Source organism: Balaenoptera ricei, chromosome 17, assembly GCF_028023285.1.
Source record: "Balaenoptera ricei isolate mBalRic1 chromosome 17, mBalRic1.hap2, whole genome shotgun sequence".
In the NCBI taxonomy this organism is placed as follows: Eukaryota; Metazoa; Chordata; class Mammalia; order Artiodactyla; family Balaenopteridae; genus Balaenoptera; species Balaenoptera ricei.
Window position 1 is genome coordinate 69,149,665 of NC_082655.1, and position 22,368 is coordinate 69,172,032.

Consider the following 22,368-nt stretch of genomic DNA (forward strand, 5'->3'; position numbering starts at 1 on the left):
TAACAATGATAAATATGTCTTACAATTTGAAGAGTCTTTTTGAAAATATTGCTTTAGGAATATACTACCATTGAGCTAATACAGTAGAAATACCAGTGAGAAAATTCACAGCAACATGATTATGCACTTTTAAACATACTGTTGTTCAGCAAGGAGTACCCAAACCTGCTGGCGAGCTGGTCACCACACAGGATGGATTTCTCACCTCTGCCCACCGCATGCACCACCGAAGGGCCATATCCTCGGATCTGGAAGCCAAGTCCCTCCGCTGAATCTGGGATTTTCACTGTCCTAAAGCCAATCAAAAATAAGGTAAGATGATTTTAAAACGCCACAGTTGGTTGAAACAGTAGTTGTCCACACCATTATTCAGTCCTTCAGTAAATGCGTATCATAGTCTCCCGTGTGAAAGACACTGGGCTGGACAAGCATGGTGGGCGCCCTTCCAGGGGCCCAGAGCAGGCACGTCACCCTGAGCTCCTCCACGGAACACAATCGTTGTGTAGAACATCCTGAACGAGGAACAGGAGCTGGGGTCAGACAAACCTCACTTTGAATCTTGATTTAGTCACTTCATAGCCGGATAACTTGGATGAACTCCTTAACTGAGCCAGTTTCCACGGAAAGCTGATGATGTTAACATTACTTTGCAGGGTGTCAGTGGAGATGAAAAGAAAAAGCTTTGGTAAGCTGCCCTGCTGTGAACTATGTAACTACTTAGTAAAATGGAAGCTTCTCTCCTTAGTTTACTCTGACAAAGAAGGCATCAGTACGCTGCGAAATCTCATCGTTAAAATTAATATAAAAGAAACACAGGGTTCACACGTTTCTACCTGTTGGGAACTTCAGCAAAAAGCAACAACAAAGAGCTGGTTTTAAAGAACAGATCTGTCAAACACAATATCAAAAGAATTTAACAGTATGATTAACTTCTGTGTTTATTCAGTGGAATTTTAAAAGGATAACACACCAAAAGGTAAATGAGAATAAGAAAAGCTGTATTTTTAATGAATCCACATGGAAAAGAAGATGAAGAGATGGATACCTTGAGTCAGCCGTCATGGCAAACCAGGGAGGGATGTCCCACTGGTAGTAATAAACGATCTACTCCACGGAAGGAAGGCCGAAATCAGAAAGCAACAATGAAAAGCAGAGAACACCAGACAAGACGGAACATCATAACAATAAAAATGAGTTTAAATAAATTGCCAGAGAGAGCAAAGACAAATGAATACAACCCAATAAATTTTGATGGATGGCCCTTGATGCCCCAGAAACAAAAGCGTTTTCCGAAAGATGATGAATTAATTATGAAATAAAAGTTGGCAGCACTTCAAGGGCACATTAGACAGAATCAGAAGTTAGGTACAACAGCACTTATTTGCAGTCTATGAAAGAGCAACACCGCATCTAGAAAACTCGAGAAAGCCATACACTGCCCTTAGGGCTGAACACAGAGGCCGGCCCTGCAATTTAAAATATAACCCTGGCAGGCATTCGGGCATTCCGTGATAGAAATGCAAACTGTCTGTTCTAGGGGAGCCTGAAAATGTTATTATAAATTAGGTGACACACTATGAAGTGATCTGCATATTGGTGGCACAGAGGTCACGGAACTAATTCATCCTGTATCCTTAATTAAACACTTTGATGGATAAGGCTGTATCTGCTTCCTTTGAACACCACCTTGGCACTACTCTGTGTCAAAGGTACACTGGAAGATGGAAGATAGAACTGACTGAGGAAAAGAAAAGGGAATAAATACATCTTCTGAGCATGAAACCAAAAATAGAGGTAGCTCATGCTTCTCTATGTTACGAATGAGAGTTCACTTTTGCTGAAATAACTTGGAGCTTTCTGGCCATGGTGAATTATTGTTGCTTTTGGACTGTGAAAAATTCATAGTGAACTCTCAAAACTCTTTCTGAGTAAGGTCTTCTATCTTTCTTATATTGCTAAGCAAGGTTGATCTTACTCTAATCTTCAAGAAGATGATGATATTTTTTCTTAACAAAATTTATACAGAGCACCGTGAGATGCATTTTGTTCATAATACTGGGCTCTCTTCATAAAACGACCTTTGGAAAACATGTTCCCCTGCTGGGACCACTATACGATTAAAAGAAGAATTAAATTTATACAAGAGGAATGCTCATTTCCTGTAGGAAAATAAGTGCACTAAATTATCTGCTACAAAGCCTTCTGAAAATTTACTTGATGTTATCAAGTGTAAAATACAGCTAGGTTCAAAAGAAAAATTCTGTTGTATTTACCCGTCGTATTTTTGCCTTTTTCCCCCCAAACAGGATACTACATAAATTATAAGTAGCTATTATAAGAAAATATGAAAATGATTTATAGGAATCATATGTTAGAATAAGGACATATGAAAGGAAAGGTTATAATACTTCAGACAAACTAAAAATAAAAAGGAAAAAATTGAGTACTCCATCCTCAAAACAGTTTTGAAATAAAATGTAAAATGTGCTCTTGAAAGAAGCAGTGAAAAAAAAATAAAATGAGAGAATAGATAAGCATCACAGATAACATCACTGGAATACATACTACATGCAGAACACATGAATAGGTTCTTCTTTTTTTTTTCTTCCTTATTTAATGCTACCTTTCATAATGTACCCAGCACCTCATAGGTGCCCAATACATTTTATTTATTTTTATTTATTTATTTTTTTAACATCCTTATTGGAATATAATTGTTTTACATTGGTGTGTTAGTTTCTTCTGTATAACAAAGTGAATCAGCTATATATATACATATATCCCCATATCTCCTCCCTCTTGCATCTCCCTCCCACCCTCCCTATCCCACCCCTCTAGGTGGTCACAAAGCACCGAGCTGGTCTCCCTGTGCTATGCAGCTGCTTCCCACTAGCTATCTATTTTACATTTGGTAGTGTATATATGTCCATGCCACTCTCTCACTTCGTCCCAGCAAACCTAGATTTGTTTAATGTTCTTAGCACCTCTGTGACATAAGCACTCTTATTATCCCCATGTTTTATGGATGAGTTTGTTGAAGCAACACAATTAGCAAGCAAATGGTGAAAGAGAGGCTTGAACCTGGACGGGAAATATCGGGTTTCAGATACTGTGCAGCAAACACGGAGGGAAGAGTCAAAAGACCCAGGTTCCAACCCTGCTCATCTAGCAATTAATTCTAGGACTGAGGATCTGCCCCTTTCTATTCAGTATTGAAGCTGATGATTTTAAAGTCCTCTAACTTGAAATGTCTATGATCAGTGAAAAGTATTTGCCGGGTTAAATGAGGGGGCAAGGGGCCATGGAGAGGGCCTTTAGTTTACTAATGATTGCTTTGGAATACTACTGCCTTAGTCCTTTCCAGTCTGTCCTTTTCCTTTTAAATGCCCTCAAATTGTCCAGAGGTAGGCAACTAGATAAGCCTCATCCTAGATAGGGTTGGATAAAGGGTGACTAATAGATCATAATTAGGTTTAGAGAGAAGACATTGTCATGGTTATTTGGTGCCCTGTATCTCAAAGTCTTCCTAAATTACTAACTTTAATGAGTCACTCTCACTCCTTCAGACCCCTTGGTAAGCTGTGGGTAGAAGCTAAAGCCTCTACCTTGATGACACTACAGAATCTAGCCCATTACACTGCACTTTAACTCTTAAGATAAATGATGGACCCAGCTATTGCTGAAAATATATATTAAGGTAGGGAAGAATACTATACCATATATACTTAGAATATTTTCACAAGTAGTTAAAATAAACCTTTTTGTTTCTGAAGTGGTAACCTTCATTTATCTTCAAATTAATGAAGTTGCTTATTACTATTAAAATAATAGACTTCAATTTTAAATAGTAATATTGATATAATCATAGTACATTAAGACATTATGCTAAGCACCTTATATACATTCTCTCGATTAATTAATTAGTTAAACAAATCATGGAAATCTGATACAGGAACACGAGACCATCAGTGATTTGCAGACAAAAAGCTAATGTTTTCCAAGTATATCCATAATATCTTGTTAATTTTTTTCAAAAAACCCCCCCAGATCATTAATCATGTTCCCATTTTATAAATACGTGATTGTATGTACGTGTGTCAATACTTAGAAAAATCAACTAGCACTGAATTTCAAAAAAATAACAATGGTCATTTATGGATAATATGATTATAAGAAAATGTCTTCCTTTAGAAAAACCTGTACTCTCTAACTTTTCTATACTAAACATAAGTTTTTTTTCTTATAATAGGTAGATAGACAGACATATTTTTTTAAATAATGGACATATTACTAAGTACATGAAAGCACGGAAGTGTCTGTCACCCAGGTTTGATGCCATCTCCTATGAACATTTAATCACAAATGGTATCTAATCAACTCATAGTCCCTGAAATTCTTGGAGCTGAACATGGCAGAATAAAGTTTTCATTGCCAAGTGTTCTACTAGTTTTCTTCACTCATCATCAAACTCAACCCAACCCAGACCAGAAAAACCGGGGCATCAAAAGGAAAATATTATTCTGTTGAAACTACCTGATTTAAGTAGCAAGCATTTAACCATCATAAGCAACGTATTTTTTCCCATTATCTACAGACCAGTATCAGTGACGTTGGTGATGTTTAAATGTGCCAAGCAGTGAGATGCTTACTTCCAGATGTTTACTCCGTTAACTTTTCTATTTTATTCACCTATGTCTAATTTTTTTAAAAAAACACACATAAATTATACAACTTACTCTCTTGGCTTTGTGCTCACAAGAACTCTTAGAGGTTTTCTGCTATTTAAGCATGACTTCAGGAAGCAATCCACTTCATTGAAAGGTCTCATGAAAACTAGGTCACCATTAATAGCAAAAATCTTCTTCCCAACTTCCATGCCAGCCATCTAGGAGAGAAATAGCAAAAAAAAAAAAAATTAAATTTTATTTTAATAAGAAACCCATTTTTTCACAGAATTAGAATCTGAAAAGGTCTAGAACTTAGAGATTTTGACATTTTAACACATCTGCAATGTTTTCATACAATGTTACAATACAGAACTGTGGAAGAGATAACACAGTTATTCTCTTTGACCTAGTTTTAAATTTGATCACCCATCTCTACTGAAATTCTCCTCCCTCCCTCCAGGACTTAACATTGTACTTCTCCTGTAACCCTTTTTTTCTGTTATATTTTATAGTTCTTCTTATTTCATCCTTTTAACGACAGTCAAACCCCAGGTTAATTTTTTTGCCTGTGTTTTCCATCTATAGCCAAATAACTGAGAGAGTTTCAACCTCTATATAGACACGGATAACAACCAAATATACATCTCTAGCCTGACACAGCTTAGGGGACCACAGGGCAGGAGAGAGAAATGGCCTGGAACCAAGGAAGAGCTCCAACAGGCACAGATCACAAGATGCTGGAACGATGACAAGGAAGACATTATCTCTCCATGCCAACCAGGCCAATCTTCTTAACCAACCCTACTGCCTATAAACTATACACTGTTTTGGTTACCAGCCAAATGATGAAAACCCGGGAGAGGGCATTTTATTGGTGGCAGAGTCAGATGAAGCTGGGCTCCAAGAACACCCTCTGAAAATGACCGGGGAAAACATTTCCTCATCATAGAAAATAATAAAAACAGTCATTTGTTGGCCAGGCCCACCAACAGAGTATGAGCTGAGCAGAGTTATTTTGTTTGAAATTAATATGCTGTACATAAAGCTCTGTCTTGCATGAGGTTGGTAAAAGACAGAGATCTTGGGCGTCAGCAAATAGGGTAAGTGACAGTTTGCTACTAACTTTAAATAGGTTCAAAGGTAAAAGCCATGCTTCATTCATTTTCTCATTCTTTATTAAAAATTTATATATTGAGACATTTGCTTGAGGAGTAAGCATATTATAAGCCAGGCAGAGGTAGGAATACTTTAAACCTGACATACTTGGGATATAACATTAGAAGGTACATTCCATGAGGGCAGAGAACTTTGTGTTTTGTTCACTGCTGTATTACCAGAGCCTAGAACACTGCTAATCACATAACAGGCACTAAATAAATATTTCTGAATAAATGAATGATTAGGAGATTCCTTTGTTTAAAAGTCTGGTAAGGTGAGAGTACATTAATCACATTTATTAACCCAATGAGAAAATAAGTCAAAGCATGTGCTTTACTGCTGGAAATTGTACTTAAATAAGACAATCAAAAGTGATAGGAAAATAGAAGATACAGCCCTACATTTAATGGAAGAATCATGTGACATACACAATACAGTCCCACTCTATGCAGTCTCCACAGGGTTGCAGGCTAGAATCGGACATGGAATAAGCCACCTGGACTCCTAGGAGGTCAACAGTTCAAGCTGTAGATCTCTACAATACCTCCCCCCACTATCCTTAAGTACCCAGACATCCTCTGTCACAAATCCCAACAGTATTTAAAAGAACCTCAGAATAAGATTATTCAGAAACATTATTTTCCATAAAGATACTTAAAGGCTGATTTCACTTTGTTTAAAACTTTTATGTTTGTACGTCACGGACAAAGTTAAATAAAAATGCTAATTTACATTACCTCAGCATTAGACCCCTTTTCTACCAACTTTATTATTGGAACTTTATTTTTGTCTTCTAACCCAAAACCATAGCTGCCTTCATTGGATTTAATCTGAAATGCAAAATATTAACATTATTAATAAAACAACTATGAAAAAACTTATAAATCAAACAGAATGAAATAATATGTTGCATCACTGTCAAACATGCTTATGTAATCTCCTGTTAATGTCTAATCAAGAAGAAAACTTGCATAGCACAGTAATAAACTTACCAATAATGATTTGGCTATAACATTTTCTACAACTTTTAAATCATGTTTCATCAGTCGATGTTTCATATTTGATCCTTCCATTTCTTCATCAGCAAAAAAGCGGAAAAGTAAAGGTTCATCTTTGAATTCACTTTTTTCAAGGACTATGGAAACAGAGAGAGATTCAAACTGTTTCAATTACCCCCAAATTGACCTCAGTGTCCATACTGACAGACCCTTCAGTAAATTAATACCCTGTCCCATTACCTAGAACAAGTTACATTTACAAATATCCCAATAACCCTTTTTTATTCCTATAATTTCAAGCCAATGTTTCCTTTAAATTACTATTACCTAAAGAATTTTGAATTTTTAAAATAAGTAATATTTTTTTATTGATAACTTTTTTTTCTTAACCAAGTCTGCCACCTTTCCAGATTAAAACCCAACTTTAAGTCAAAGATTATAATGAATCAAAAAATGTATGCAATTCAAAACAGAGAAACCTACAGTGTTTCGAATTTGTAGTAAACATTTTAAGTAAAAACACAAAAACATTTCTGTTTTTAATATCCTGCACAATTATGGGAAAATTCAAATGGGTTAACTGTTGCCCTTATGTGTGTGACCAATTCCCGCTGTGGTCGCTTTTATGCCAACCCTTCAAACCAGAAAGATGTCTTCTGGGCGAAAAGTGATTTTAGTTCCCACTAATGCCTAGTTCTTTTCTGTAAAAACATTATTCTCAAAAAACCTTATTTCTGCAAAGGTCAGTTTTTTCCCTTTTATCTGAACATTAATATTTCCCCCCAAAGTCCCTAAGCTTCCTGGCACGCTCTCATGACATAAGGTGTATGTTTTGTTAGCCTTTTTAAAAATAAAACTAAATACTAATAGAAAGAATTTGTACTCAGTGAGGCCCTGACAACTGTCAAAGTGTCTTAAAAGAGAAATCTCTATTTCTCCTTATCTACCCTTTTACCCTGAAGCTTACTTGTTGAGACAGGTTGACACTGAGTCAGGGATCTAAGATCTGCAGTCCCAGGGCACAGTAGAATGTTAGGCTTTATCATAAGACAGACCAGGAGCTCAAATTCCAGGTCTGGGACTGATTCTGGGTGCAACACTAGGAAAGTTACTTAAACTCCTTGAACTTCAGTTTCCTCACCTGTAAAATGCAGGCAATAAAACCTTCTTCATAATGTTGGACAAAACTAAAATGAGGTAGTAAGTGTAAATAACTTGGCTTATAGTAGGCAACCAAAAATGACAGCTCTTTTATTTCATTATTTTAACAGAGGTCCAAATCACAATTGTTGACTAGCTGTATGTACGAATTGACCTTTGAATGGAGGACTGGTTGACAACGTGAGTTAACAAATGAAACTACCAACCACAAATTAAAAGGTAACACAAGTTGTAGCTGACAAGAGAAATGAGGATATAATTGAGATCGAGTTAGGTCTTGCCTACATGACCTAGGCAGTTTCCCAAAACTCACATGGTGTTTCTGCTACTACTGTTTTCCTCCACCAAATAGTCAGTCTAAAGGCAGGTAGAGAGAACATCAATAGGGCCAGACATGAACGGAACTAGCTGTGCTTTACTGACAGAGACTTTCGTAGGGAAAACCTTTATTGTAACTCAATATTTTAAAATAAATATTTAGATAAAATTGCTGCTTGTTGACACTTTAAAGAGAAAAATAATTAAAACCTTTGAAAGTTGATATTATAGTTTTAATCCCCTATAATGATGTAATTCCTTCCATTCCATTGTTGGCTCTTCAAAGACCGATATTTCCCCTATCAAAACTCATACAGTGGTCCAGAGATACTAGAATGTAATGGAATTCCCAAAGGAATATACAATAACCAAGGATGCTCTCAAAATCGCTGTAACTTTTGCTGTACTTCTTTTCTTTGGAAAAAGGTAACAACTTTCTGAGTGTAATTGACAAATAGGTACAAGAGCTATCAAATATACACATATGCAAATATTAACAATGAAAAGAGATTGTTTGGGTTTATGGAATCTATAAGATGGTATGAATAGAGATGGAAAACTAAGTCTCATTATTTTTATAAATTTAAGGGAAATGAAGTCATCAAACAAGAAAGAAATTCGATATTTAATTAGTAGCCAAAAAGAAACAGATCTTTTTCCAGAGATTTATAATTTTGTTCTCTGACATAATTTTGAAAGCATTTTTCTAAAAATAACAATAAATGTTCAGATTAAATGCTCTCATTTAATCATTTTAATATATACTGGCATTCAACAAAAAAACATGGGTCTGACCTAAAATAGTTTCAAAGAGATATATCAGCTTTTTTTTTTTTTTTTTTTTAGAAACTTCTAGTTCAAGCTGTTGCTTTTTTGGAATCAGTCTAGAAAAACAGAAAAGAAGTCATGGCAACTGGTAGATAATAGTCGTTAGACACAGCAAAGGCACCAAAGTGACACTGAATGCAGATGTGGTGAACCAACAGGGACACATGGCAAGACCCAGACAGTCTTGCTGGTTTGTCTCTAGATGACTTCCCTGGAACACTGAGACACTCCCAGTGTCCTAACAAAACAAAACAGTGAAATACATCTGTAAGCTTCCACAATAACAATCCCTACCATGGTGCATAAATCCATTGTCACAGAGTCCAACGCCAAATATCATTGCCTCTTCTCTGGTGCGGCAATCCCCCTGTTAACCACAAAAGCCCTGTACAAGTTAATAGGCAACTGAAGATTTTGCTGCATCTTAACTACATTTGACATTTCAGCACTGTACTGACAAAGCCATTCATACATTAGGACAGACGTTGCTTTCATAAGGCCACAATCCATCTAAGGGTTATAAAACATTCACTTGATTATGAAAATATCTTCTTCTGACATTACATAAAAAATAAAGATTTCATACTTCTTGAGAAAAATCATGTCTTATTTAAAAGGAAAATACATAGGTAACTAAAATTTATTGCTACCACAAATGATCCCTTTCTCTTATTTCTTTGATCTTATATTGCAATTATGTATCAAGGAAATATCCTACTTATTGAAAACTAAATAAAACTTGCTAAGTAAAAATTATTATGCGTGATCTCAGCTATCACCTCCCTTCCACAAAATGGCCTTGCTCTTTAAGTACCCCCCAAAGAAACCTACTAATCTAGGGTGACTCATAAGACCCTAAGAGTGTGTTGTTCAGTGAAGTCAGCAAATGCAAGCTTCTCTTTCTCTATCTTGCCAAAAAAAAAATCAGCTCATATAACTGATCCCCAAAAGAAAGCCCAATGCAAACTTTTGTTATGACTTTTATCTAGAAAACATCTATTTTATTCATTTAAGTATGAATTCATATACAGTCTGCCCTCCGTCACCACAGGTTCAGCATCTGAAGATTCAACCAACCACAGATCAAAATTATTCAGAGAAAAAAAATTCAGAAAGTTCCAAAAAGCAAAGCTTGAATTGCAGGACCAGACACTGTTTACATAGCATTTACATTACATCAGATATTATAAGTAATCTTGAGATTATTTAAAGTACATGGGAGGTTATTTGCAAATACTACTCTATTTTATGTAAGGGACTTGAGCATCTGTGGATTTTGGTATCTTCAGGGGTCCTGGAACCAATCCCTCGTAGATCCCAAGAGGGCCGACTGCATATGAATATATATATATATGTGTATATGTATGTATGTGTGTCTATATGTCCTGACAGTTGTATGTTTTACAGTTTCAGAAGTGCTTTCTTACATATTATCTCATTTTTCCTAGTCCTATGTTTTAGCTCTTAGGTACAATACTCTACCAAATCCATCCTCTCTTCTCTCTGGCTTCTATTTCATTTCTATCTCAACACCCTAACCCAGTGTTTCTTCATTTCACTTCTAAATTGCCATAATTTTTTCCTGTACTTTCTCTAACTTATTGCCTTTATAGAATTAAACTTTCTTACACAGGAATATCATGTTCCAAAACTTTAAACTGACTCTCTTTTTTAATAATCGTAAAATATCAAAATTTTCTGTTGGGCTTTCCAGGCCTCTCATAATCCTAACTTCATTCTACCCCTCCAGCCTCATTTTCCAAAGGTGGGGTCACCTTCGCTCTTGTCAAGTTGACCCCTCCCAACTGTTACCCTTCACACATTTAAATTCTACCTATCTGTCTATCAAGGACCAAAACAAGTGCCACCTCATGCTGTGACAACTCCACCCCTCACTAATCCTCCTGTTAACTAACAAGACATTTATAATCTGTATCTTTGGACAACACATCTGTGCCCTTTGCAAAATATAGCTGTTAAGTAACTTCTATGAATTCACTCAAAAGATTTTTTTTTCTGCCACAAAGTGTGCCAAGTGCTACAGACAGTAAAGCACTCAAACAAAAAATACTTCCCTGCCCTCTAGCAATTCAAATCTGGTAAAGAACTTAGTCACTTAAAATATGGTATATGATAAGTACCATCATCCAAAAGCTGTCAGATCTAGACTATACTCCAAACAACATATAGACTATCACACTGGCGTCAGTTCTCTATTTGGTCCCCTTAAGCTCTCCAAGTCAACTCAGTGTCCCGGTCAATGCTAGAAATTAAGTTTTATTATCACTTGAGAGCCTTGGTGGAAAGAGACCCTTACTTTTAAAAACTCTCTTTTTCATCTTAGATTAAGAACTGTAACTTATCCTTCTCTTATCATTTCATCACCATGTCTTTCTTTTCACAGCCAGCCCATATTGTCCTAATCTGAAGCTAGAGTTAATCAGGTCTGAAACGTACATTTGGATACGTTTTACACTATCAGAATCATAAAGCTTAAGTGACAGAGAAGAGCTGACATATACAGTTAGTCCAGTAAGCAGAAAACAGTTGTGAAAAAAAAAATCTAGAGAGATTAAGTGACTCAACGAAGTTTGCATAACTGCTTATCAGCAGAACTGTCATCAGACACCAGATTACCTGAATCCCCAGTCCATTTCAATTTCTATTACATACAATTTCTACAGACGTTGTCCTAACAGACCACTAAGAAAACGTGAAGAAAAAAAAGAATTGCAACTTGGTCCGTTTTTTGAGCAACTTATTTTAGTCTTCTAATATTCACACTTGGAAAGTAAAAGTGCCAAAAAGGAAAAAAAAAAAAAAAAAGTTGATAACTGACTTCCTAAGTCAGAACTTTAAATATTTATTCAACATCAGCTTTTGCTTCAAAAAAAGTTTCTTCAGTTTTCCCATATAATCAACATATAGTACAAGAATTCATGTGAATTCTGTAACAGTTTAATTTCTAGGTGAAATTCCAACTCTGTTACCAAATATAGAGCCAATCCCAATGACACACACTGACCATAGTGTTATAAAAGGCTCTCACACTAGTAAACCCACTGGACATAGGAATTTGGGTTTTATCAAAAAAGAACTGTTTGGTTTAATCTAAGATCTTAATTTCTAGATAAAGTAAATCTAAGTGCCATAAAATGCAAAAATAGGTGGTCTTGGATAGTGTAGAAGTTAATATTAAAAATAAAAATCTCAAAATGTATGTGCACAGATGAATCAAATGTGAATTAAACGTTAATATTTGAAACAAAAAATAAACATTTCTATGACTGAGCATCAAACGTTATTATCTACTTGCAACAAAGGAGGTAGGCTAATTTCTTCAATAACAGAAAAGTAAATTGACTCAAATATCCAAATGTAATGACAACATTTCAACCAAGCAATATCTCCTTTCTCAAAATAGTAACTTCTGTCAAAGTGGATATCAGTTTTCTTAGCCTTTTCTTTAATCCCTGGAAAACATTTGACTATTTATTAGTTAGTTGATCTAGTACAAAAAACATTTAAATAAATTTATATTTGAATATCTATTATGATGGGCTAGATGCCTTGAGCTGCAAATAACATTTTCTCAATACCAATTATCAGCTCCCACATTCTAAGAAGCAGAACAACAATCACAACAAATTTTGTACTTTCCTATTTACAGTGTATGCAGATGGATACCAAAGCTCATATTAGCAAAACACAACTATTATCTAACAGAGAAGAAGGCACAGGGAGATTAGAATAACCTGCTAGGACTAAAAACCAGATGCCTTAAAACAAATCAGTGAACAAAACATACAAGTAATTTTAGTACATGCACATTTATTTAAATTATACTTGATTTTTTTGATGGATCTCAGATGATATTTTTGAATCAAGAAACACCTTCCTCTTGAAAGACAATATCGCATAAAAATTAAGTCTGGGACTCTGAAGTCAGATGATCCAGGTTCAAATCCTAACTCTGCTTCATTTTAGCTGTATGAACTTGGTCAAGTTATTTCACTGTCTCATTGGCAAGTGGGGAGTTTTAAAAAGTACCTAAATCACCTCAAAGTCTAAAGCAGCAATGAATGTAACTCAGCAACTTCTCTTTGTCTATTTACCTGTGCAATTAACCAGTCTATCAGCTTGTTGGCCATAACCACAGATTTGTAGGTTCTTAAGTGGTAATCTTTATCTCTATAAAGGAAAGAGAAAGCAAAAACATTAAGCAAGAGGATAAGTAAGCACAAGGAACCATTTCATTTCGTATCAGTGTGCAACAGAGAAGTTTACTCAACGTAATTTGAATCGACTGTCCCACTTATGTGTAAAGAAGACAGCTTTACAAGGTGTACACACCTGAAAACTCCCTTCACCAGCTCACACCAGGAGAAGAAACCCACAAGGAGACCAAAACAGGACATTTCTTCTTTCACATTTTCCTATATCCAAACTGACTGTTAATGCTATGTTACCTGGTAATAACTTGGCTAGAAATACAATATAGCTCATTAGTAAAAGAATAATAAAATAGAATTCCCTCCCTTTAAATCAAGAGAGAGTCTACGAAAAATCTCCTCCAAATATGGAAAATAAAGCAACCCCTTGTATTTCTGCTCCTGAGTTCTCCAGGAAGGCAGGATTTGCCCCGGAGGATTATTCGTTAGGCTCAGCTGTAGCGGGAGACCTCAGGCCTGTCCGGAGGGAAACACACCGAGAACCTCGTCGTTCATTTTGTCTGATGAGACCACGGACTCAGCCACACTGCGGCCCCAGGCAGCCCAGGGAATCCTGGCTCTCCACAGCAGACTCTCCTTCCTGCAGACCTCCCAGTCCTGAGAAACGTTTCAAAGTCTACTTAGATACCAACAAAGTGCTCGTGATCAGAACAAGGCCCCAAGGGTGGAAACCTATCATTCATTTACTTTGCAGGCCTGGATCAAAACGGAATGAGAAAACGACAGTCTTTTCAAAATGTCAAAAAAAATCCAAACTGCAATCAACTTGGCGTGACAAACAATTACGGGCTATATTCATGGTTCTTCAGCTTCTGTCAGTAGTTTACAATTCATATTGACATCATTTCATCCATTTTCATAAAAAGCTCCCCGAAACATGATTGAAATTTCTGAGATTTCAATAGTGAATGCACTAGTTAGCCAGTAATCAACAGCAGATTTTTTTTTAAATCTTTTTAAATCTACCTCCCCATTTCTGATACCTCATCACCCATTTCATCTTGGTTTCCGTAAGTGTCAATAAGAAGGACAGAGTAGAATCAGAAAAAGAGATGTGACAATGAAAGCAGAAGTCCTAGTGATATGACCAAGGAATGTAGGTGGCCTCTAGGGGCTGGAAAAAGCAAGAAACAGATTTTCTCTTAGAGCCTCTTGAAGGAACACAGCTGGGCTGACACCTTGATTTCAGCCCTGTAAGCTGCATTTTGGATTTCTGATCTCCAGATATGTAAGATAATAAATTTGTGGGGCTTCCCTGGTGGCGCAGTGGTTGAGAATCTGCCTGCCAATGCAGGGGACACGGGTTCGAGCCCTGGTCTGGGAAGATCCCACATGCCGCGGAGCAACTGGGCCCGTGAGCCACAACTACTGAGCCTGCGCGTCTGGAGCCTGCGCTCCGCAACAAGAGAGGCCGCGACAGTGAGAGGCCCGCGCACCGCGATGAAGAGTGGCCCCCGCTTGCCACAACTAGAGAAAGCCCTCGCACGGAAACGAAGACCCAACACAGCCATAAATAAATAAATAAATAAATAAAATTAAAAAAAAAAAAAAAAAAAAAAAGAGTGGCCCCCACTCACCGCAACTGGAGAAAGCCCTCACACAGAAACGAAGACCCAACACAGCCAAAAATAAACATAATAAATAAATAATAAATAAAAACTTAAAAAAAAAAAAAAAAAAGAAGGACAGAGTAGTCTTTTATAGACCACATGTGGGTCTGTGGATTCTTCACCCAAGTCATTTTTCTTTTCATAAGCTGAGTTCACACATGACTATTGTACATTCCATCTGTTTTATGGGGTTTTTTCCCGTAAATTTACCTTGGACAACTCATAAACCATTGTCATTTCTAGCCAAAGAACAATTCCTTCTTATCCGCTCTTTCAGAATGTAACTTTCTTGATAAGAAATCCCACGTGGCTAAAATGTATTTTCAGAACACATTTCCTCACATGTGAAACCTACATATATATACACATGTGGCATGAAAAAATTATCCAGTATCGTTTTCTATCAGTTTAGCAGAAAAAAACCTTAAGTATCCATGCGCTGTTAAGTAACCATCTTCTAGCATTACGTTATCCAACATATTTACAGAGTGCCTGTGCCAGGAATATAGCAGAGAATCAACAAATGTTGGTTCCTTTCACCTCTTTTTACTTTGTGAAGCCTGCTTGTGAAAGTGGACAGGGCATTTTCAGGAGCAATAGGTAAAATTCCGTTTTCTCCTTCAGGGCCTGCAGTGTGGGCATTCCAACACTTATCAGCAACTTTTGGAATCTTTTTTTTGAAGCTCTGCGTCTCCTTGGAATTGGAAACCAGAGTGAAAAATAGAAACACTGTCCATCAAACGTTTGGATTCTATGGCCACGACTGAAAAGCCTCTATATTCATTTTAGAAATAGTATGTTCATTTTTTTGTTCTGAAAAATGTGTTTTAGTCAATAAACTCCAAATGATACCTGGCCATCTGAAATTAGTTTTACATTACATTACATCCACCAGTTAGTGTATACCAGTGCATATTACAAAAGTACTGATGATCTCTATTAGTAATCATAACACAAACTCAAAGTTTTCTGCTGTTTTTCTAAAGAGATAAACTGAAAATGAATCCTGATCTCTCTTTAAAAAACAAAAAGGCATCTCTTCAGAAGTTAAAACATGGTACAGAAAAAAATGAGAAAATTATAATTATTAGCTCCAAATCAATTCTTAATTTTCAAGTGCAAAATTTTTTCTTTGGATAAAAGATGATTAAAAGAAAATATTGTGAAATAAAATACATATCCAAGATTTGATTACACAGTCTAATGAAAAAAATTACTATACAAGTAACCATAATGGTAAATATTTATAGTAAACAGTATTTTGAAATCCTCTCCCAACCAGTCAACTATTATTTATTAAATATTAACTGAAGATGGATCATTTCAAAATCAAGCCTGTAATTTACTATGAATTAATGGCAAATAATTTTAGAAATCAGAATAAAAAGAGTAGAAGAAACTGTATAATTAGAGCCTCAGAAAATTCAGAAATATTTTCAGATAAATTGTGACAATCTTTAAAAGTAAAATTTTCACTTTGGGAAGAAAAACAAAATAAGTTAAGTTCCAGCTTAATAATATTTATCTAATATGCAATATAAATATTTCCATTTAACCTCCCAGAACTTAGAAACTAGACTCACCTTATCACTGGAGTAAATAGACTATGAAGACGGCAATATAATCGTACGCCCTATTGTAAAACAAAAATATGTCAAAAGCAAGTAAGATCACTCAAAGGACAAACCAATGAAATTTTGAATAAAATAAATTCACTGTCAACATGCTGAAATCATTACCCTATTATTCAAATGTTACATTACATCATAAAAATAATATAACTTAAATCTTTAAAAACAGGATTAAATTGTGCTATGAATTTTTCATATACATATGACATATACATACACAGAGGACTTTTAAAACTATTTTCTGAAAATATAAAATTTCAAGATATAATGTAAACAGAATATAAATCTATGCAGTGGTCCATCATACTACTTGATCATTACATGTCAATATAAATTTTGTCAAGTGTACAAAGAAAACTGATATTACTTGAATTTTATGTATTTGTTTTTTGTTAAATTTATTCAAGTATCATGACCACTTGTTGCTACATGTGAAACAGTTTTCAACAGATATAATCTTCTGAGTTATGCAATTGCACTATTCCCTTTTAGAATTAGATAAAGAGAATAAAAACAATGATCTAACATTCTAATTCTTATAATAGCAAGAAAAAAATCGAGAGGCTTGCTTACGTACGTCATGTAAAAAGTTTCTATACCGGCAGAATTATTTTAAGTCTCTCTACAGCATTTTATCTTGTTGAAGATAAGAAGATAACAACAACACGAATTCTTTTATTGATAAAAGGTTACGGGAGAGGTTGTTACCTTTGAAATCACATCCTGCATCTCACTTCTTGGATAAAAGGTTCCATCATCATAGCGAAATCTATATAACATCTGTTCCGGTTTGAATTGATGTTTATCCGTAACTAAGAACATAAGAACAGCATATTAAAATCCTGACAATCTAAAAACTGGCACATAAAAAACATAATCCCAAATACTGAAACTTATAGTTTTATCAAAAGTTTTTGTTTTCCTAACATAGTAATGCTAATCCAGTATTCTGATAGTAAGATTCATGATAAGATTTTGTTGTATAATATAGTTACAACTTCCATGTAATGAGTGAAGAACTAAATTAAGGTTACCCACATTTAGGTAGCATAGTGTATGCATTCGTGCGTGTGCGTAGTGATTTACATTTAAATAAACAGACGAGTTTGTGTTTTCTATTTCTTCACAATGCCACAAAGTCAAGCAAAAAGTACCCTTCGAATAGCAGATACTCCAACTAGTGAGTTATAATTTGATTCTCAGCCCCAGAAGTGAATTTTAGCATTTATCTGTCTTATCCCATAGCGATCAGGCCAAGACCACACATATACCAATCTTGACCATTTATCCTGTGTTTAGATCTTCCGAGTAGATTAGGTAAATTCAGTATGTAACTGATTCCAAAATTTTAACAGTTTTCTTACACTGACAAATGCTTTTCTTACACGTCACTTAATTTTTCTTTTCCTCAGTGGAAAAGGAGAGTGGTCATCCTTCACTTCCATCCTTAAGATAAGACTTTCCATTCATAAAGACTCCTACTAAACTTTCTCTCAAGTTTCCTTTTTTTCTAGGTAGTCTGATTAAAAAAAATAACTGTTCTAGAAAGGAAAAACCTCAAATTAAATCTCAAAGAGTTTACATTTAAATGTTTTCTTTACAGGGAATGAAAAATTTGCAGAAGAGACAATTTGTTGCAATGGGCTCTATTTTCATGATTAGATAGAAGACTTTGACCTTTACTTTTTGCTAAAAATGTTGAAGGGGGAGAAAAATCTGTCAGAATTAATTCTCATGAACTACATTGGTGAATCCAGAAGAAAGCCAAGAGATCTGTAACACACACACACACACACACACACACACACACGCATATGCAAAGTTTCAGCAATTTCACCCTAATCTATCCAAACCAAATGCATGGCTTGCAGCCATAAAACTGAGACAGGCTTGCTGCCAAAAAGGGATAGACAACACAACTTTTGGCATCTTTTTTCCAGATTAAGCCAAAAAGAAAAAAAAGCATATGTGAAAGAAAAATAAAATCGGAAGAAATATTTTGAAATCCTACGGCATGTTTCAAGACCAGTTATTTATTTCTCCTATGCAATCTACCTATTCCCATTTTTATCCCTTAAGATTCATTGAAATAATTTATTATATTGATGTTCCAAAATTCAAGGAAACTTGGGCCCAAGGGTATCTTGCCACAATAAAACAAGTGGTGGTTCAACCTGTTCAAAATGGAATGCTTCACTGTAAGGTAAACTCTTGTGACTTTGCTAATGAATCTTGGGCTAATCTGCAACTCTAGGCTGTTGCCTTGGAAAAACAGTTAATAGTTCTGCATTCTAATCCACTCCCCCAACTTCTCGAGCATGGAAAATGGGTTTATTAGCTGATGAGAAAGGTTGCTGAATGACATCTTTTAAACAACTCTGTGATGCTGGCTATTACCAGGGATGTACTGGTAAATGATGAACAGCTTGCTCTCTAGTGTTGTGAAAGAAGGAGCACTGATGTGTACCATTCGCCAGTTTCCACGGTATCAAATACTCCCACCCTGGCCAATTTCCAGCTACCAAAATAAAGTCACTGAACACAGAATGAGATGTGCAGTGACACGTTATTATTTAGTATTTCCATCATACAAAAATAATAGACATAAATAACACCAAGACCATAGATAACAATAAAATGTAGTAAAATAATTAGGAAGTGATGAGTTCTAAGGATATATTACCTTTGTTTATAATATAATTTAGGTACTTATATGTTATGTAATTTAATTTTAATAATAGCTGTGCTTAACTACAAGCTTGCATTTTTTTAAACATTTAATCACCAGCTCTCTAGAGCTTTGACCAGCCAACTTCAGTACACCACTGGCTATAATGAATGAGCTCTCTGAATTCCCACATAAGCATTTATAATGTAAATAATAAAGCCAGACAAGAAGAACGTTATCAACATATCACAGAGAAAGCATATGCTGCCTCAACCCAAGAATTCCCAGTACAGCAAGGCTTTGCCTCTGATGAAGTTCTCAACAATATTTGCAATGTGAATAATAGCTTTAACAGTCAACTTTTTTTTTTTTTTGCTGGCTCTTTATAAAACAGATGGCTCATTCAACTTTATTTTAGGAATTCTATTTTCACTAAAATGCAGCTGGAACCACACAGTAGTGAAACTAGCCTGCTTGGCTCATATTTCTTCATTCTAATAAAATTATTAATGTGAAATTGCATAATATGTTCTCTTATCCTAGGCTTGGGAGAATCTCTATTAGTTAACTTTGGACACTAAAAAAAAAAAGGTTATTTCCAGCAACAAAAGTTCTGTATACCAAATTGGACATTACAACTGATCAGATCCTGATAACAGTAATAGCACAGGCCACTAAAATCAAACTGTGACCAACAGGACTTTTAATAGAGAGTACTCAGTGCTAAATTTCTCAGAAAAAGAGTTAATTAAGCAGGTTATAAATATCATTGTTCAAAAAGATTTCAATTCTTTTAAGTTAAATAATCAAAGTGTTCTTGAATTTGAAATTTCAGAATAAATTTTAATACAGAATTTATCTACTACTTTCTTTTCAAAATTGTATTATTGGAAAAAGGTGGTGTCTGAGGAAGGGGAGGAAAGTTGATTAGGACTGAAATTCTGATATCTGTTCCAAAAAAAAAAAAAAAAAATCTTATGCTGTTGAATTTTTCTCTTTTAAGAGGAGGCAATTAAAATATTTTGAGACATATGTTAACAAAATAAGTAAGGGTGGTTCTCCCTGTGATTCCTTCCAGATCTCTCAGCAGTCCTGAACTGAAAAGGTCAGACTCTAGAGTACTATGTTCATGAAGAGATTGAATAAATATCATTCCAACTCCACTTTGTACTAACTTAAAATTGACTTGAATGTGTCTGCCTAGCTATGCATGTCTTCAGGGAAAGTACCAACAGTTTCGTTATTGTAAAGTAAGTAAAATTCCACCCATAATAGTTGTCCTCAATTTTCAGAACCTAATTCATTAGGTAAACAAGCAACTCTTCCTCATACAATTGCTGGATCACCTGGGTTGAAAGATGAAAGCAAGAGTGGATGGGTGACTTGAAAATAATCTTACAGCTCCTCCGAAAGGATAACCTCTCCTTACGCCCTGACCTTTCCAGCTTTGGGAATAAAGCTTCTCTAATATCCTGTTATCTGTTACAAGGTACCTCACAGTCAAAAAGGAAAATACTGTGACAAACTTAGCGTAGCTCTTTCTAAAATATAGTTAAGTAATCCCATAGAAGTACAAAAACTTACATATCCATAATTTTTTAAACAATTTAATAGCAGCATCTATTGTTGACGGATCGCTTTAAGACCATTTTTTTCTGTTATTTCTAATTCATAAAAGATGAAAGTGACTCAAATTAACAACAGAAGTCACAATAACCTCAACTGAAAACAGAAATGTTAAAAGTGATTTTTGTGACTATTATATGCTGATATCATTGTAAAACATTAACCAATATATATAATGATTACTCTGTCTTTCGTATGATTTCATAGATCTTATATTGACCCAAGAGCTAAGCCTCAGGGGCAGAAATTGGGTAGTTTTTTACCAAATTGGTTTAGCTTTTGTTTTTCCTGCATATGCATCTACAGGACATTTCTAGGAGCCTCTTGCAGCCAAGGGTGACCACATATCTGAGTTGTGCCCACGGACATGTGCACGAAAGTGATGCACAACGGGAAGGGTACAAACCCATTTAAAACAAACAAGAAACTCCACGCTTCCTTCAAGGTGACCTTTAGGAGCACTGTATTGAAGATGGCCGAGCTTCTGTCAGGCACCAAAACCCTGTATGGAGCAGGGTGCCACGACCTCATCCGCCACCAGTGACTGAACTGTCCATGAGTGACAAATTAGCTTCTACGATGTAAGCCACTGTATTGGGGAGGTTTATTTGTTACAGCAGCTAGTGTTAACCAATACAGTTTTCCTTCTCAATAGTCCCTGCAAAAAATTAGTTCTCCCATCCTAGTAGATTTCTGCCTTGTCTGAAAGGAAATATTCCAGCAGCTGGATTTCTTGATGGACAAGGTAAAAAGATAGGCTTAAAACTATTAGACCGTAAGAAAAAAAAAGGTCGAGGGTTCATATTTACATACCTTCAAGTACCTAGCATAATATCTTACATGTAGAATGAAGGAAAGAATCAGTAAGGAAAGGAGTAAATAAAAGGTATCCATAAACAGATTTTCCCTTCCTTGCTCTATTGGTAATACACAGGCCCTGGAAGTACACAGTCTGAATGGGAAAAGAATCATCACTTCTGAAGGTCAATGATTGTATACAAAACCTCTTTACATGCCACCAACTTCAGCTTTAATAGATTGCAGGATAAAACAAATACAGTCCATTCTTGTCCCAAACATATACTTGGTCATGGGGTTAGAAGAAGGGAAAGAGGAGCATAAAGAGGAAAGCCATCTAGCTCAACATCTTTTCATTTTTACTTATAAGATACTGGATGACGCTTCTTAGCGTACTAGATGCTAAATGGTGTTTTAATGGCATTAGTGAATCAAGTAAAATATCATATACAATTTCTCAACATTATCTGTTTGCTCAAAATATAATTATTCATTTATTCACTCACTCAGCAAATAATTTATTAAGCACCTATATGTGCTGGGCATTCTAGGTGTTTGTTGTATATTAACACACAAGGCTCCTGTTCTCACGGTGCTTATATTTTGACTGCAGTCTGGAGTAGGGATGGGAGATAAAGAGAGAAATATTAAACAAAGAAACAAAACAACATGA

At 35.4% G+C, this 22,368-nt stretch overlaps 1 protein-coding gene across 5 annotated transcripts in view; it reads right to left on the minus strand.

Moving 5' to 3' along the window:
* Positions 1-22,368, minus strand: part of PREX2 (phosphatidylinositol-3,4,5-trisphosphate dependent Rac exchange factor 2) — a 299,616-nt gene that overhangs the window by 146,178 nt on the left and 131,070 nt on the right. For all 5 annotated transcript variants that reach the window (XM_059902418.1, XM_059902419.1, XM_059902416.1 and 2 more), the window contains exons 12-19: positions 17,312-17,415; positions 16,556-16,605; positions 13,246-13,321; positions 9,425-9,497; positions 6,818-6,960; positions 6,563-6,655; positions 4,737-4,885; positions 206-291 (exon numbers count right to left, since the gene is read on the minus strand). In XM_059902418.1, coding sequence (XP_059758401.1) covers positions 206-291; positions 4,737-4,885; positions 6,563-6,655; positions 6,818-6,960; positions 9,425-9,497; positions 13,246-13,321; positions 16,556-16,605; positions 17,312-17,415 — 774 coding nt within the window. The remainder of the gene's footprint in view (positions 1-205; positions 292-4,736; positions 4,886-6,562; positions 6,656-6,817; positions 6,961-9,424; positions 9,498-13,245; positions 13,322-16,555; positions 16,606-17,311; positions 17,416-22,368) is intronic.